Genomic DNA, 17,510 nt, shown 5'->3' with positions numbered 1-17,510 from the left:
AAGAGGGGGGTGTTCCTCTCTCGGAATTATGCCCACCAAGTTTCCGGGTGCTTCACCAGCCGCAGGCCCAGGGCAGAGGCGGGGGGGTGGCGGTTATTGTTAGGGAGAGTCTTTGTCCGCAAGAGGCCACTGTCCCTCAGATAGGCGGATGTGAAACTCTCCTTTTGAAGTGGGGTCCTGGAGTTCAGTTGGGCCTATTGATCATGTACTTGTCATGCCCAAGCTTCTTGACATCTTGTCTGGGTTGGCGATTGAGTTCCCCAGGCTTATGGTTCTGGGGGACTTCAATCTGCCTTCCGTGGGTGAGGCGTCTGAGTTGGCCTGGGAGTTCATTTCTTCCATGACGGTCATAGACCTGACTCAAATAATTCAGGACCCGACCCATAATGGAGGGCACACACTTGACCTGGTTTTTATCTCTGGGCAGTGGATTAATGATCTAGGTAGGGGGGACTTAGCCATCCAACCCCAGTCATGGTCCTATCACTTCCTTCTCTGACTGGACTTTCAGTTTGCCATCCCTTGCTGCTGGGAGGTGGAGCCGATTAGGTGGTTCTGCCCCAGGCACCAGATGGACCCTGAAAGGTTCCAGACAGAGTTTGGGATATTTCCTGCCTCTCTGGACCACAACTCATCCGAGGCCCTAGTTGAAACCTGGGAGAGGGCGGCTGCCGGGGCCCTGGATCGAGTTGTGCCTTTGCAGCCTCTGATCCAGCGCAGACCCCGGGTGGCCCCTGGTTCACCGAGGGGCTTCAGGAGATGAAGCACCGGAAAAGATGCCTAGAGAGCTGTTGGAGGTCCAGTGGATCCAAATCTGATCAAACACAGCTAAGAACTTATCTTAAGTCTTACCTAGTGGCAATGGAAGCGGCAAAGCGTGTTTACTTTTCTGCTCTCATTGCATCCACAGATAACTGCCCAGCTGCCCTTTTTAGAGTGACCCGCTCCCTGTTTAATCAGGGACCAAGGGATAACCCCTTGCAGGGTAGGGCTGAGGAATTTCTACAGTATCTGCAGGACAAAATAACTCAGATCAGGACTAGCTTGGACTCCGACAGGGCGGAGTCCAGCAGAGTGGAGGGGTCAGGTCTTGATGATACCATTTGGGGTGAGTTTGACCCTGTGACTCTGGATGATGTGGATAGGATCATGCGTAAACTGAGTGCTACCACTTGTTTACTGGACCCATGTCCCTCCTGGTTGGTTTTGGCCGCCCAGGAGGTGACGGGGCTGGCTCCAGGCAGTGGTCAATGCTTCTTTGACAGAGGGTGTCTTCCCCTCTGCCTTGAAAGAGGCGGTGGTGAGGCCCCTCCTCAAGAAGCCTGCTCTGGACCCGTCCTCATTGAACAACTACGGTCCTGTCTCCAACCTTCCGAGGTAGGTAAAATGAGGACCCAGATTGTTGGGGGCAATAAGCTGACTTTGTAATAATGCCGCTTGGGGGGGGGCGAAAGCCCTAATAAGCAGGCATATACATAGAATGAAGGCTATTGCTAAGCACATTGATTTGTGCTTAGATTGTAAGCCGCCCTGAGTCTTCGGAGAAGGACAGGATATAAATGGGATTAAAATAAAATAAATAAAATAAACCTTCGCTTTGTAGCAAAGGTTGTCTAGAGTGTGGTGGTGTGTCAGTTCCTGCAATTCCTGGAGGAAGCGGACTATCTGGACCCATACCAGTCTGGTTTCAGATCCGGTTACAGCATGGAAACGGCATTGATCACACTGGTAGATGATATCTGGAGGGCCCAGGACAGGGGTTGTTCCTCTGTCCTGGTCCTACTTGACCTCTCAGCGGCCTTTGATACCATTGATCATGGTATCCTGCTGTGACGGCTTGAGGGCTTGGGAGTGGGAGTGGGAGGCACTGTTTTACGGTGGTTCTCCTCCTACCTCTCAGGCCCCTTGCAGTTTGTATTGGCAGGGGAACAAAGATCTACCCTGAGGCCCCTCACTTGTGGAGTGCCTCAGGGGTCGGTTCTCTCCCCCTCCTCTTTAACATCTATATGAGGCCGCTGGGGGAGATCATCCGTGGCTTTGGGGTGAGGTATCACCAATATGCGGATGATACCCAGTTATTCATCTCCACCCCGAGCCAGCCCAGTGATGCCCTTGACGTGATGTCCCGGTGCCTGGAGGCGGTGCGGGTCTGGATGAGAAGGAACAGGCTCAGGCTCAACCCCTCCAAGACCGAGTGGCTGTGGATACCGGCATCTCGTGTTGTCCAACTATTTCCTTCTCTTTTAATGGGGGGAGGTATTGCCCCCCTCAGAAAGGGCTCACAACTTGGGTGTCCTCCTGGATTCATGGCTCAATTTGGAAGATCATTTAACGGCCATGACCAGGCGGGCCTTCGCACAGTTTCGCCTAGTGCACCAGTTGTGTCCCTTTTTGGACCGAGATGCCCTATGCATGGTTACTCATGCCCTCGTCACTTCTTGCCTGGACTACTGCAATGCTCTTTACATGGGGCTGCCCTTGAAGAGCACCCGGAGGCTTCAACTGGTGCAAAATGCGGTCGTGTGGGTGCTCATGGGAGTATCTCGGTACTCCCATGTTACACCACTCCTGCGCAAGCTGCATTGGCTTCCGGTTGCCCTCCAGGTGTGATTCAAGGTGCTGGTAATAACCTTTAAAGCCCTGCATGGCTTAGGCCCAGGGTACTTGCGAGACCACCTGCTGCTATTGTCAACATCCCATCACCTGGTTCACTCCCACAGAGTCGGCCTCCTCAGGGTGCCGCTGGCCAGGCAATGCCGGGGGAGAGCCTTCTCTGTGGGCACACCGACCCTCTGGAACGAATTATCCCCGGAGCTGCGGATGACCCCTGACCTTCGGTCGTTCTGCTGTGACCTGAAGACTTGGTTGTTCCAACAAGCGGGTCTGGACTGACTACGGTTTTTAATTAGGTTTTTATCAGGTTTTTTAAATTGTCACATAATTATTGTATTTATTGTTTAATTCTTTTTTTAAAAAAAATCATCCTATGTTTTTTAATTTTTATTGTTGTGAGCCACCCTGAGTCCTCAGGGAGAAGGGTGGCATATAAATTTAAATAAATAATAAATAAAAAAATAAAAAATAATATTCAGTTTGGAACCCCTTGCTGAGCATGATATTTATTCCCAGGCATGCTTTATTTACATCATTTCCCTTCTTATTCATCAATTAACCTTCAACTCCATATTCAAGGAAAACATTCTGTGATTCAAGCCTATTTAGTTTATTGATTTATTTCACTAAATCAACAAGCCTTTGGAACTTTCTTCCAATCGTGCATTCATTTATGGGGACAAATAGTAAAGTTAATGATCTCTCCAGTCCGAATGTCAATGCATCCTCCAAGATATTATGGTTTGACAATTGAAGTGTTAGCCATGCTTCTGTCGTATTATCTTTTGGCTACGGCTATCATGAAAGGACTATTTGAAGATCCTTAATACTTCAGATAAACTTCTTGAAAATAGAGGTGTAGATCTACAGTAAGAACGGTGTGGGATCAAATATAGTATGCCTGTTCAAGGATGGAAATTTATTCCAGCTGGAATTTAAAGTTCATAAAACTCTAATGCACCTATCACAGATAAAGCACATCAAGATTTATCAAGTGTTTATTGAAAATGTGGAATCACCTTAACACTCCCTCAGGTATGATATAAATAGAAATTGATTCATTTCCTTTATGCATTAGTTCTATCAGAGAAAGTTTAATCTTCAAATGAAAGCCATTATATGAAACATTTTAAAAATAATATAACATTGATATATTTATTACAGTAATTGCAGAAGTTAAAAGATGATATTGCTTTTGTATAATACACTGAATCAAATTATATCTGCTTTTTATTATTTGGTATGTATAAATTCTGTAAACCTGCATGAATAAATGGAGATACAGTTAAATGGGGATATAGTTAAAAACAGAAATTCTGTAACTTTGATTATTGATGCATAATATAATTCTTACCACTAGCACTTTCTTTTATTTCATGTTATTAAAATGGTAACAATTCTACATTTAAACCCTGATATTAGCCTAAAGGTGTACATTGTATTTCCAGAAACTTCATGATAGAATGGGTAAATTATTGCCCATCTCTTCCATGATTTTTCCCTTAGAGCAGGGGTCGGCAACCTGAAAAAGCAAAAGAGCCACTGGGAACCGGTTCCATCACACATAAAAAAAAGTGGGAGCCGCACGCGTGCATCCACGCACGCGCATGCGCATAAAACAAAATGTTTTGCGCATGCGCAAAATGGTTTTTTTGTGCATGCGCAAAATGTTGTTTTTTGCGCATGCGTGGATACACACACGCAGTTCCACTTTTTTATGTGGATGCACCTGCACGCCAGCGGCGATGGGTCTCCGTGGTGACGGGCGCTGAGTTGCGGCGCCGCCTTCAGCGCAGGCGTCGCCAGAGCCACCCCCGGGACCTCCAAACTGCCGCCCGAACACCCATTTGGAGACCTGCTGGTGCCGGTTAACCCAGCACCAGCAGGTCTCCAAACCGCACCTCCGCTTGAACACCAGCAGGTCTCGACACGGGTGTTCAGGCAGAGCTGCGCGCGCACCTCTCCAAAGGTTTGGAGAGCTGCACGCGCTGCACGCGCAGGTCTCCTGCACCCGCAGATCTCCAAACCTTTGGAGAGGTGTGCGCGCAGCTCTGCCTGAACAGCGGTTTGGAGACCTGCTGGTGCCGGTTTAGAAAGCTGCTGCGAGCCGCGGCACCTTTCTAACCCGGCACCAGCAGGTCTCCAAACCGCACCTCCGCCCAAACACCAGCAGGTCTCCAAACGGGTGTTCGGGCAGAGGTGCGAGATAGATGCGCACACTGCTCTCCAAACCTTTGGAGTGGTGCGTGCGCACCTCCTCCCATTCGGAGTGGTGCGCACGCACCTCCGCCCATTTGGAGAGGTGCGCGCGCACCGGGCGACTGGGAGCCGCAGGAGATGGCTCAAAGAGCCGCATGCGGCTCCGGAGCCACGGGTTGCCGACCCATGCCTTAGAGGAATGACTCATTTATCTAACTAAAATAGAAGAGTCGTAAAAGAACCCAACTTCTATATAATATAGAAGTGCTGATTATGCAAGGATTACAATGCAGTATTGCAGGCTAACTCTGCCCACAGTCTGGGGTTCGATCTTGAAGGGCTCAAAGATGGCTTAACCTTCCATCCTTCCTAGGTCAGTAAAATGAGGAGCCAGATTGTTGGGGGTAATATACTGACTCTATAAACCACTTAGAGAGACCCGTAAAGTACTATGAAGTGTTAGATAAATCTATGTGCTCTTGCTATATAATAAACCCTGTTATAAAGTATGTCTGAGCATTTGTTTCATTGATGAAGAAAGGAAACTTGTAGGTATTTTAAGTAAATTTGGATTTGTTTTTCATTCTAGGTTATTCAAATTAATTTTGAAGAATTTGACCTGGAAATTGGCTATGATACACTAACAATTGGGGATGGAGGTGAAGTGGGTGATCCTAGAACGGTGCTCCAAGTGTAAGTCTCCATAATCTCTATCCTGATGAAATAATGGTTTGTTCACATCTTACCAAAGAACTACTGAAAACGATCAGTTTAATTTTTCTAGGTTTTCCTAGTCACCTGGTTTTTAAATATGAATATAATTTTGCATTCACATGAGAATGCATAGCAAAATAAAATATGTTAAAGGTAAAATAAAGAGATCACATTATCTTTCTTTTGGTTGTGGATCCTCTAAAACCATTGGTTTTATTAAGTTCATAAGAGCAGAGAGCACAGAAGCAATGCATTTTAAATATAAAATACTTCACAGGCATGCACATATGTTATTCCTCCATTTTAAGCTGACAAAATACATAAAATAACATTATAATCTCTGGGGTCTTTGGTGTTCTCTGAGGATGTTTGCAGACATTACATTATCCAACTAAGCAACATCATTAGTGTTAGAGCAGTCTCTCTGTCCTACTAAATTCAACTACAGCACATATTCCAAGAGAAAGTGGTATACATATTACTTAAGAGAGTAATGCACTTTAAGTTAGCTTTATGTTATCTTGCAGAACACCCTGAGTTAGTTATATAGAGTCTGGGACAACTTGCCATGGCTGACTCTCCACAGCCAACTCAATGCAGGACAACTGAAAATGACCAAATTGCAGTGGGACAACTCACTATGGGACAATTCAAAGCACGATAACTCAGTGCTAGATAACAGTACTGTTATCCGCCACTGTTTCTTTGACATTTTTTTCCTATGGCAAGTTGCCCCATTTTGACCACTGTAGGAAATTGTACTCTCTCATAGGAAATGTCTATGGAGATTCACAGTCATCCAGGTCACAGTTGTCCCAAAGATGCTTTTTCATGAAGCAACTGAACTTTCTTGGTTTTTTTTGTTGAAGATGTTTTGCTTCTCATTAGGTAAAGATGAGAAACAAAATGTCTTCAAAGAGAAAACAAGAAAGTCCAGTTGCCTTGTGAAAAAGCAACTTTGGGATTCTCAGAGGAAAGTTTAACCAGTGAACACCGATCCCGGATTTTACATAGTAAAAATGGATGGCATTTTGTTTTCTGAAGCTGTTATCTGATCTTATTACTTGGATGGTAAAAGCTGACAGCATAATATTATTGGAGCAACAAACTTATTTCCATAAAATTATAGTGTATGGACTTGAATGTTGATTTGTAAAAAATAAATATTTTAAAACCTTAGGATAATATAAAATAAAATATTTGGGCTATAAATTGGTGGGATAGGAGCCAGAATCTTAGGCTTTGCTATAAGAAGAGTATCTTAAGAAGAGTGAGTGTACCCCAGCTCCCATCAATTAAACAGTGTCATCTTGCAGCATCCAGAAATCATGCCTTCTCTGCTACAGAACCAGTTTTTTGGAATGATGTCCACCAGAGATTCATTTGTGACATTTAGAAAACTGTTAAAAAATCTGGCTATTTTCCCAGGCTTAGGGATATGGTGGCTGGAGTGGGTCCTTTAATTATCTTTGTTTTTCTGCTGAATTTTGCATTTCTATTCAGCTAGGGCTCTTTTATTTTATTTTATTTCCAATTCAATGTGGCTTTTTTCTGCTTTATTTGTAAATCTGCTCAGAGTTGTCAAGAACTTGCATATCCTCTAAATGTGGAAATTAAATTAAATTAACATTAACATTTGATTTCAGTTTTCTAAAGAATCTCATTTTCAAAAAATATGCGCACACATTCTTTAAAAATGCACATTATTCTTCTACAATAATGTCTGTTGTTCACTGTTCAGTGTTCCAAACTCATGTCTACTTTGTTTTAATTATTTTTTGTTAAATGCAAAGAAAAATTGTAATCTTTCCATATTCATCTCATAGAAATTAACTTTTTCTTCTTGTTGTTGTTAGTTGCAAAGTCATATCCGACTCATCGCGACCCCATGGAAAATGTTCCTCCAGGCCTTCCTGTCCTCTACCATCTTCAGTGACTCCATGCAGCCACCTCATTCTCTGTCATCCCATTCTTCTATTGCCCTCAATATTTCTCAGCATTAGGCTCTTCTCCAGTGAGTCCTTCCTACTCATTAGGTGACCAAAGTATTTAGTTTCAACTTCAGGATCTGGCCTTCTAAAGAGCACTCATGGTTGATCTCCTCTAGGACTGACCGGTTTGATCGCCTTGCAGTCCAAGGGACTCGCAGGAGTCTTCTCCAGCACCATAGTTCAAAGGCTTCAATTCTTTGGCGCTCAGCCTTTTTTATGGTCCAACTTTCACAGCCACACATTGCAACTGGGAAGACCATAGCCTTGACTATACGCACTTTTGTTGACAGGGTGATGTCTCTGCTTTTTTGTGTACTGTCTAGATTTGCCATGGCTTTCCTCCCCAGGAGCAAGCGTCTTTTAATTTCTTGGCTACAGTCCCCGTCTGCGGTGATCTTGGAGCCCAGGAAAATAAAATCTGTCACTATCTCCATTTCTTCCCCATCTATTTGCCAGGAATTGAGAGGGCCGGATGCCATGATCTTGGTTTTCTTAATGTTAAGTTTCAACCCAACTTTTGCACTCTCCTTCTTCACCCACAACAAGAGGCTCTTTAGTTCCTCTTCACTTTCTGCCATTAGAGTGGCATTGTTGATATTTCTCCAGGTAATCTTAATTCCAACTTTTGATTCATCTAGCCCTGCCTTTCTCATGATGTGCTCTGCATATAAGTTAAACAGGCAGGGCGACAGTATACAGCCGTGCCAGACTCCTTTTCCAATTTTGAACAAATCAGTGGTTCTGTGTCCACGTCTCACTGTTGCTTCTTCACCCGCATATAGGTTTCTCAAGAGACAAATAAGATGGTCTGGTACTCCCATCTCTTTAAGAACTAGCTGAAGTTTGTGATCCACACAATCAAATGCTTTAGCATAGTCAATGAAGCAGAAATATATGTTTTTTTCTGGAACTCCCTAGCTTTCTCCATGATCCAGTGTATGTTGGCAATTGGATCTCTAGTTCCTCTGCCTCTTCGAAATCCTGCCTGTACTTCTGGTAGTTCTCGATCCACATACTGCTGGAGTCTAGCTTATAGGATTTTAAGCATAACTTTACTAGCACGTGAAATGAATGCAATGGTGCAATAGTTTGAACATTCTTTGGCACTGCCTTTCTTTGGAATTGGAATGTAAACTGATCTTTTCAAAATCCTGTGGCCACTGTTGAGTTTTCCAAATTTGCTGGCAAATTGAGTGTAGCACTTTTACGGCATTGTCTTTTAAGATTTTGAATAGCTCAGCTGGAATACTGTCACCTCCACGAGCTTTGTTGCTGCTCAGCTTTCCGAAGGCCCACTTCACTTCACATTCTAGGATGTCTGGCTCAAGGTCAGTGACCACCTCCTTGTGGTTATCAGGGACGTTAAGCTCATTCTTGTATAGTGCTTCTGTGTAATTTTTCCACCTCTTTTTAATGTCTTCTGCCTTTGTTAGGTCCCTGCCATTTTGGTCCTTTATCATACCCATTTTTGCATGAAACATTCCCTTCATATCTCCAATTTTCTTGAAGAGATCTCTGGTCCTCCCTATTCTATTGTTTTCTTCTATTTCTTTGCACTGTTCATTTAAGAAGGCATTCTTATCTCTTCTAGCTATTCTCTGGAATTCTGCATTCAATTGGGTGTATCTTTCTTTTTCTCCCTTGCCTTTTGCTTCCCTCTTTTCCTCAGCTATTTGCAAAGCTTCCTCAGACAGCCATTTTGCTTTCTTGCATTTCTTTTTCTTTGGGATGGTTTTAGTTGCTACCTCTTGTACATTGTTGTGAACCTCCGTCCATAAATTTTGCAACGAGAAGCTCATGGTCTGAGCCACAGTCAGCTCCTGGTCTTGTTTTTACTGACTGTATAGAGCTTCTCCACCTTTGGCTGCAGAGCATATAGTCAATCTGATTTCTGTGTTGACCGTCTGGTGATGTCCATGTGTAGAGCCGTCTCTTGGGTTGTTGGAAAAGAGTGTTTGCTATGACCATCATATTCTCTTGACAATATTCTATCAGCCTGTGCCCTGCTTCATTTTGTACTCCAAGGCCAAACTTGCCTGTTATTCTGGTTATCTTTTGGCTTCCTACATTAGCATTCCAATCCTCCATGATGATAAGGAGATCTTCTAAAAGGTGCTGTAGAACCGGTCAATTTCATCCTGTTCAGCACTGGTGGTTGGGGCGTAGACTTGGACTACTGTGATATTGAATGGTTTGCCTTGGATTCAAACTTAGATCATTCGGTCATTTTGAGGATTGTATCCCAGTATTGCTTTTCCTACTCTTTTATTGACTATGAAGGCTACTCCATTTCTTCTGAGGGATTCTTGCCCGCAGTAGTATACCTGATGGTCATCTGAATTAAATTCACCCATTCCTGTCCATTTTAGTTTGGTGATTCCTAAGATGTCAATGTTCAGTCTTGTCATCTCTTGTTTGACCACGTCCAGCTTTCCTTGATTCATGGATCTTACATTTCAAGTTTCTATGGAGAAAAAATCTTTACAGCATCAGACTTTCCTTTCACCACCAGATACATCCACAGCTGAGCGTCCTTTCGGCTTTGGCCCAGTCACTTCAATCCTTCTGGCGCTATTAGTAATAGCCCTTTGCTCTTCCCCAGTAGCATATTGGACACCTTCTGACCCAAGGGCCTTATCTTACTGTGTCATATCTTTTTGCCTTTTGGTACTGTCCATGGGGTTTTCATGGCAAAGATACTGGAGTGGGTTGCCATTTCCTTCTCCAGTGGATCACATTTTGTCAGAACTCTCTGCTATGACCTGTCTGTCTTGGGTGGCCCTGCACGGCATAACTCATAGCTTCATTGAATTATGCAAGCCCCTTCACCACGACAAGGCAGTAATCCATGAAGGGGAGAAATTAACTGCATATATTTTAATGAATAAGAATATTTCAGTCCTATCTCTCACATTCATGCAGGGAGCACCATAATATCTCATTTTTGCCTATACCTGGGAATCACAGAAAGCAGAACCAGTCTTAGCTTTGAGAATCCATTTTATATACTGTAGTTTCTTAATAGACAAAGTTCACCCAGATGAAAGCTCAAGTTGAAACCTTGTCTATTTCTGTCACATCAGTCAAAATTCATGAATTTTCTGGAATTTCCCTATAGCAAGTAATAAACCTAAACAAGAATAAGGTAGAAGCCATTTGAAATGTTTAAAGGCAAGCAATACTTATTGTAATTTCCACACTTCATTCAGTGACTTGATCTCAGTAATGTGGCAGCCTAGAGGCAGAGGTCTATGAGGTCAGGAGTTTGATCCTAGGTATGGTAGATATTTCTCTCTCTGGGCACAAAGATAAAATATTTCCTATGAACTTTGTATAGGCATCAGGAAGGACATCCAGCCAGTAACTGCTTAGCACCATTCAGCTACCACCACGATGCAAAGGATTACATGGTCATTAAAAGAAAAACAAATTCAATGAGTTCATCTAGTTCAGACATGTCAAACACAAGGCCCGGGGGCCAGATCCAGCCCGCGAAGTGGTTTCATGCGGCCCGCGAAGCCATCCTGGAAACAGTGAGGGAATATTGAAAATATTTCTTGAGGAAAGGATTTTGAACTTCACCATCAGCTAGAACTTTCTCAAATCAATGTGTGATTTTAGAATGGATCAACGTTTATGTTATCTAGTCTTGGGCCTGGCCCAGAGACCCTCCTTCTGCCAGAGACCCTCAGATCTGTCCCACTCCTGCCCAGGCCCCCATAGGCACCCTTGATGCGAATGATGTAGAGCTGGCCACGCCCACCCATTAGGCCATATGCACTTTAGCCATGCCCACCCAGTAGGCCACACCCACCCAGACCACACCCACCTGGCCCCCTGAGGGCAACCATAATGCTGATGCGGCCCTCAGTGAAATTAATTTTGACACCCCTGATCTAGTTATTATACATTGTTGTTATATTTTTCTGCTTAATAATTCATCCTTTCTCTCCGAAGATTGAAGAAGAGCCATGACCTATTGATGGGGAGATAAAAGAGGGAATATTGAAAATATTCTTGAGGAAAGGATTTTGATCTTCACCATCAGCTAGAACTTTCTCAAATCAATGTGTGATTTCAGAATGGATCAACGTTTATGTTATCTAGTCTTCTGGTTTATATTTATATTAAACCCCTTACTTAAGAGTTCCAACAAATGTTTTCATAAACTCTTCTCTTCTGAGATAATAACAGAAATCACTACATCTTAAATACAGATACAATGTTCAGGCTTTTCTTGTATTGTAGTCTAACCACATTTTTTCTAAATATCATGCATATTAGAAGGGAGAGAAGTTACATATCTTGACTTGCAGAATAAATTCACACATCTTCGGTTATGATTCCTCTGTTTATTGCATAAAACTTTTTTTTTCTTTCCCATTGCTGTCAAATTCTTAAACAATCTTTTTGGTAATAGGGAAAGATAAAATCAAATAATTTTTATTTCTTTTATTTCTTTTATTTCTTCCTACTGTCTACTGTCTACTGTCTACTGTTACTTCTTATGATATTGAAATATTTATACATGATTATAGAGAAATCATCTTTTTTCAATGCAGTTTTCATGGACATTTTTGAAGTTTAGATTCTAGTTGGCATTAGAGAGGCATCGTTCATCATCAAAGATATCATCCATCAATGTAGATGTGTCTAAGGATCTGTGAGTTGAATAGAAATCATGACATTGAACAAGGACCATGGCTCACATAATTAGGGTGCTGGGGTGGAGGTTAGCAAGCCCATGTTCCAGCCTCGAGTGCTGCTGTGGGGCAGCATTGAGTTTCTGTCCTTTGTCCAGCTCCTTCCAAGGACATTAAAGGTGTCCCCAACTGGCTGCCCCTCAGGCAACGGTGATGTCATCAGCTAATGCTTTCAATCCAGAAGTTCCTTGGTCCCTTCTGCACAGTGCAAAAAAAATGACATTGAACTTCAACCTGATTTCATATCATGATACTCTTTAAATTCCTCTAGATGTACTTTTAGTTTTATCGTTTCCTACTGTTCGACCTTGCAGTATTTACTGATTTCTCTGCTCTCTAACTTTTCAATTTCCCTTAGATAATCTGAATCATTTTTCTCTGCATGTCTAGTCTAGTTTAAGATGCTAATGTTTTGTAGCAGCCAGTTCAAAGCAAGACATACATTTAACAAAACTGATGAAATTACACTATTTTGTTATGAATGCAAATGATTATTCTATCATTTTTTTTCTTATCAGAATATTATTCAGAGTGTTCTTAGCTTCACGGTAAAGTCACCACTATATTATAATAAAGAAGATATAGTAGACAAAAATGAGATAATTTGCTGGGTTTTTTCCCCAATTTGCAGTACTGTCAAGCTGAGCGTAACAGTCTCAAAGTTAGTTCGTGTTCCAATTGCATTTTTAATCTGTTTTTCAAGATTTATTCATACACACACACACACAAACACACACACACACACACACACACACACACACACATATACATATACATATGATTCAATTTTGTTGTAAGAACAGGTTGGATTACTGCTATTGAGAAGTTCAAGCAGCTTCTCAAATTTCTGGTCTTTTCAAATCGAGTGAAATGCCCAGTTAAATGATCACTAAGAGCATTTGTTAATCCATTTATTTTTAGTAATTAATAAAACTCCTGAAACAATATTTTGTATGGTTTTAAATATTCTCAGGACTGATTGCTAAAAATTCAAAGAAAAACTATACAAATTTTAAAGTATGTTTTAACAGCATAAGTAGGAGAAAGTCTTAAAAAAATCATAATATGTATGTCCTTCCTTCCTTCCTTCCTTCCTTCCTTCCTTCCTTCCTTCCTTCCTTCCTTCCTTCCTTCCTTCCTTCCTTCCTTCCTCAGTTCTTCTGGTTTTTTTTAACTCAAATCTAAACGGATTTGAGTTTGTCAAATTCAGGAGAACCTAAATGTCTTTAGATACACTGTATCAAAAAGCATTCCACATTTTGGGATAGTTGTGAGGATATTTTATATTAGGAGAATAAGAACCACCCAGATTCACTATCAGGGACCGTAAGATAATGGAGTTCTCTTGGGGAAAGTTCACTTTGAAAAAGAAACCTATTATCACATTCAGAAGCATGTTTAAACATGCTTTTGGGATGGCAAAAAGAAAAACTGAAAAGAGATAAAATTGTATGATAATTCCTGAATGATTCAAAGATCAACATTGCCAAAGGAAGGAATACAAAATTGGTTTACTTGACCAAGATTGAACTAAGATATATTTCTACAACATATGGAAACCATTATGGACTTTTTGCTGATGCCCAGATTGAAACGTTAAAGATTGACAGGTTTGCATATGGATAAATGATAGGTTAAGAAAAGAAAAATACTTTCATGCAGTTTCATGGGGGTAAAAGTTGCTAAGTTTGTACACGTGGTGAAGATCAGTAGTCAGTTTACTGTGTCATAGTAGTGGTTTTAGTATTATTGCATTGGTTTTTACAAAGTCCAACAGAATTATTGCATTTCAATTAAACAAATAGTTTTAGCTCTTAGACAGTGATATACAGACTACAACGAATGGGTTCAAAAGGAATGCTGAACTAAAATTGAAAACTATTGTGGTTAATGTATGAAGCCAGCATGAGCAGGTAAACCTATTAGAATATAGTATAATTTATCTCTTCATCAGCCTTCACTATTTTAGTCTCGTTTGAATCTCTTGTAATAAATAATGTGATGGCAAAGAAAACCTATGATTCTTTGATTACAGTTCTCATGAAAACCTATTCTTTATCTTTCCAGCTGAACAGCTTCCGATTGAACTCTGTGTCAATGGCAAGACTTAAATAAAATCACTTGCATGCTGTGGCATAAGGATATTACACTATTAAGTAAAGTTGTTAGTCAGCAGGTACCTATAAGATAGCTTCTCTTAATAAGGCTTGTGTGTGTGTGTGTGTGTGTGTGTGTGAGAGAGAGAGAGAGAGAGAGAGACAGACAGACAGACAGACAGACAGACAGACAGACAGACAGACAGAACATCATCTGGTGGTGCTGGCTCCACAAATTTGTTGTTGTTGTTGTTAGTTGCGAAGTTGTGTCCGACCCATCGCGACCCTATATGGAAAACAAAAAGATTTTCAGCTAGTAATCTCTCCTGAATAGTCTCTCCTCGCTCCCCTCCCCTCCCCTCCCTCTTCTCTTCCCTTCCCCTCCTTTCCCATTCCCTCCACTTCATTCCTCCACTCCTGTCCCCTCCCTTCTTCACCTTCCGTCAACTCTTCCCTTGCCCTCTGTCCTCCCCTTTTCAGTATTTCTTTTTTTTCCCCAAATGTTAGTATGCCATTAATATGAAATGCTAGCTTTTAAAGACTAAAGTCCTATAATCAACTTCTCCGCTTGATTTTTAAAATAGCCAATTTACAGCTAATGGACTTTTTATTTTGTTTATGATTAGATTAACAGGAAGCTTTGTGCCGGATTTAATCGTTAGCATGAACAATCAGATGTGGCTACATCTTCAGACCGATGAAAGTGTGGGCTCAGTCGGTTTCAAAGTTAACTACAAAGGTAATCTTATTAGAAATTCAACTAAAAGGAACACAAATCTTGACCTTCCTTTGAAAATAATATTAGCATCTGTGTTGTTAAAAATATTTTTATGAATACAAAATTAAACTGATTAACACATATGTATTTTTTTTTTAAAAAATAGCACACTCTATTATTATAAGTCGATGTAAATGATTGCCTGTAGGGTTTTTATTTATATTTTTATTTTTTTCCTTTCTGCAAGGTTTAGCAGCAGGAACATCTTAAAATTCGCAGTATAATGTTTGATTTTAGGTATCTAAGATGATGAGTATGCACTTCTTTTTTTCTTTTAAAGGAATGAAGTCAAAGGCATTTTTATGTAGACGCAAAAAGCCATGCTATCAAATATTTATTTATTTTTCCTTTTAAAGAATGATTCAGGAGGGGAGAGGAGATAGAATCCTCCTGGATTTGTTTCTGAATAGCTGTATGAGTTATTGATCTTCTACAGTGTACCTGATTAATATTTCTCTTCAATTGGTTGTAGAAATTTATCCTGGCAAAAGGGTGGAAAAGCTGCAAGGTTGACTAGTGACAAAGCAGTCAGTAACACAAAGCAAGCAGACTTAAAAACATTCCTGTAGTGAATCAAGGGAACATTGTTATTTAAAATAAGAATACTTTTTGTGTTTGACTTTTTGTGCTGTTCCTGTACTATTGTAACTAAAGCTAGAATTTGGTGGTTCTTTCTTTCTTTCTTTCTTTCTTTCTTTCTTTCTTTCTTTCTTTCTTTCTTTCTTTCTTTCTTTCTTTCTTTCTTTTCCTTCCTTCCTTCCTTCCTTCCTTCCTTCCTTTCCTTTCCTTTCCTTTCCTTTCCTTTCCTTTCCTTTCCTTTCCTTTCCTTTCCTTTCCTTTCCTTTCCTTTCCTTTCCTTTCCTTTCCTTTCCTTTCCTTTCCTTTCCTTTCCTTTCCTTTCCTTTCCTTTCCTGGGGAGTAGAAAGTGAAATTGCTAGATCCCTAAAACATGCTTACTGCTTTACTGTATATGAAAACTCTGCAATAAATGACTTTCATTTTTATATAGTCTATTTCAGGGGTGTCAAACTACCGGCCCTTATGCCGGATGTGTCACGCAGAAGCCGCACCCACCCCATTGCTGGCAATGACAAAACTGTCCCGATACATTGCGCGACATCACGTGACGTCGAGAATTTGACATGTCTGGTCTATTTTATAGATTATAAAATAAACTATAAGAATTCTATATTATATTCATTTTACTCTTTGAGTTTGCATATTGTATAATATTCTTGCTTCTGAAACTGGTATCAGGGATACTGATTTGGTAGAAATATAGTCCTCTGAAAAATAGACAGTCCTATGATTATTTTAATTCCAAAACTCCTTGGATAGCCACACAAACAAACACACAAGCAAAAAATGCATCATAGAAAAAATCAACCTAGAGTTTTCACATGAGTCACAAATGGCCAGGCTCATATTATCCTTCATCAGACACATTAATAAAGACTGCTATAGCATTCTAGAGAAGACAGTAATTCTGGGAAAGATGGAATAAAATGGACAATTGACAGCAAAATGGACTCAGTTACAGTATGGATAGATCACTGTTGGAGATTGAATGATCAGATTGAAGGCAGATCATTCTAGAGAAAATCTATGTTGATGCTAAGCATTTACACTGAGTTAATAACTTTGTCATCATCAAGATGCAGTTTTATTGTTTAGGACTAGTTTTGATGATCCTCATTTTTTTCCTATTTGTTTATATTAATTGATCAATATGGTCATCAAATTGAAAACCATAACTCTGTGTGGCTAACATGGTGCCAGAAAATACATACCAAACAATATAAAAACAACAATCAGAACAGGATGTACTTCATAGGGAAATTACGGAAACTGGCAACCAATCTATCTGGAATTAGCCTATCAACTAACTTCCCAACCAGCATGCCTGAGAATGCAGCTCTGCTGCATGTCATTCCAGAAAAATCAATTTCTGCTTTAAGGTACTGCATACAGATGTTCCATTATACATTATAAATGTACAACACAGCTAAAATAGCTAAACAAAATTTTATAGGGGAAGATAATGTATGCTAGTACTATACGAATGACTACATGGAAAACATTGTTTTCAAAGAATTTTAGTGGAAGTAGATTGATTTTGCTAAATTTCTACTTTGTTAAGCTTACCTGGTAAACTTGGAGAAAATATTTTTTTTAAAAAAATAATAATAATAATTCTGAGATAATACCAGGTTTTATCTTACAATTTTATTTTTCTATGTAAAGTCAACATATATTTCAGTCAATGTAATATTACTTAAATCATCTTATCTCTTTGAGTGATTCCCTGGAACAGATTGGAAGAAGACAGAGGGGACCAATTTATATGGAACTGAAATGAGATTGGATGTACTAAAATAATAGAGGAGTTTAATAGCATGCATAGCTGGTGCTATGT

At 40.5% G+C, this 17,510-nt stretch overlaps 1 protein-coding gene across 1 annotated transcript in view; it reads left to right on the top strand.

Annotated features, from left to right (window-relative positions):
- The window catches only part of CSMD3 (CUB and Sushi multiple domains 3), a gene marked incomplete at its 5' end in the record, with an annotated part of 537,637 nt that overhangs the window by 250,116 nt on the left and 270,011 nt on the right, over positions 1–17,510 (top strand). Inside the window, 2 exons of the mRNA XM_083360336.1 lie at positions 5,402–5,505; positions 14,943–15,055. Of these exons, the coding sequence (XP_083216462.1) occupies positions 5,402–5,505; positions 14,943–15,055 (217 nt within the window). The remainder of the gene's footprint in view (positions 1–5,401; positions 5,506–14,942; positions 15,056–17,510) is intronic.

This window comes from Vipera ursinii, assembly GCF_947247035.1.
Source record: "Vipera ursinii genome assembly, chromosome: 3".
NCBI classification, from domain to species: Eukaryota; Metazoa; Chordata; class Lepidosauria; order Squamata; family Viperidae; genus Vipera; species Vipera ursinii.
The sequence above is the reverse complement of the archived record's forward strand: the minus strand, read 5'-3'. Positions and strand labels throughout refer to the sequence as shown.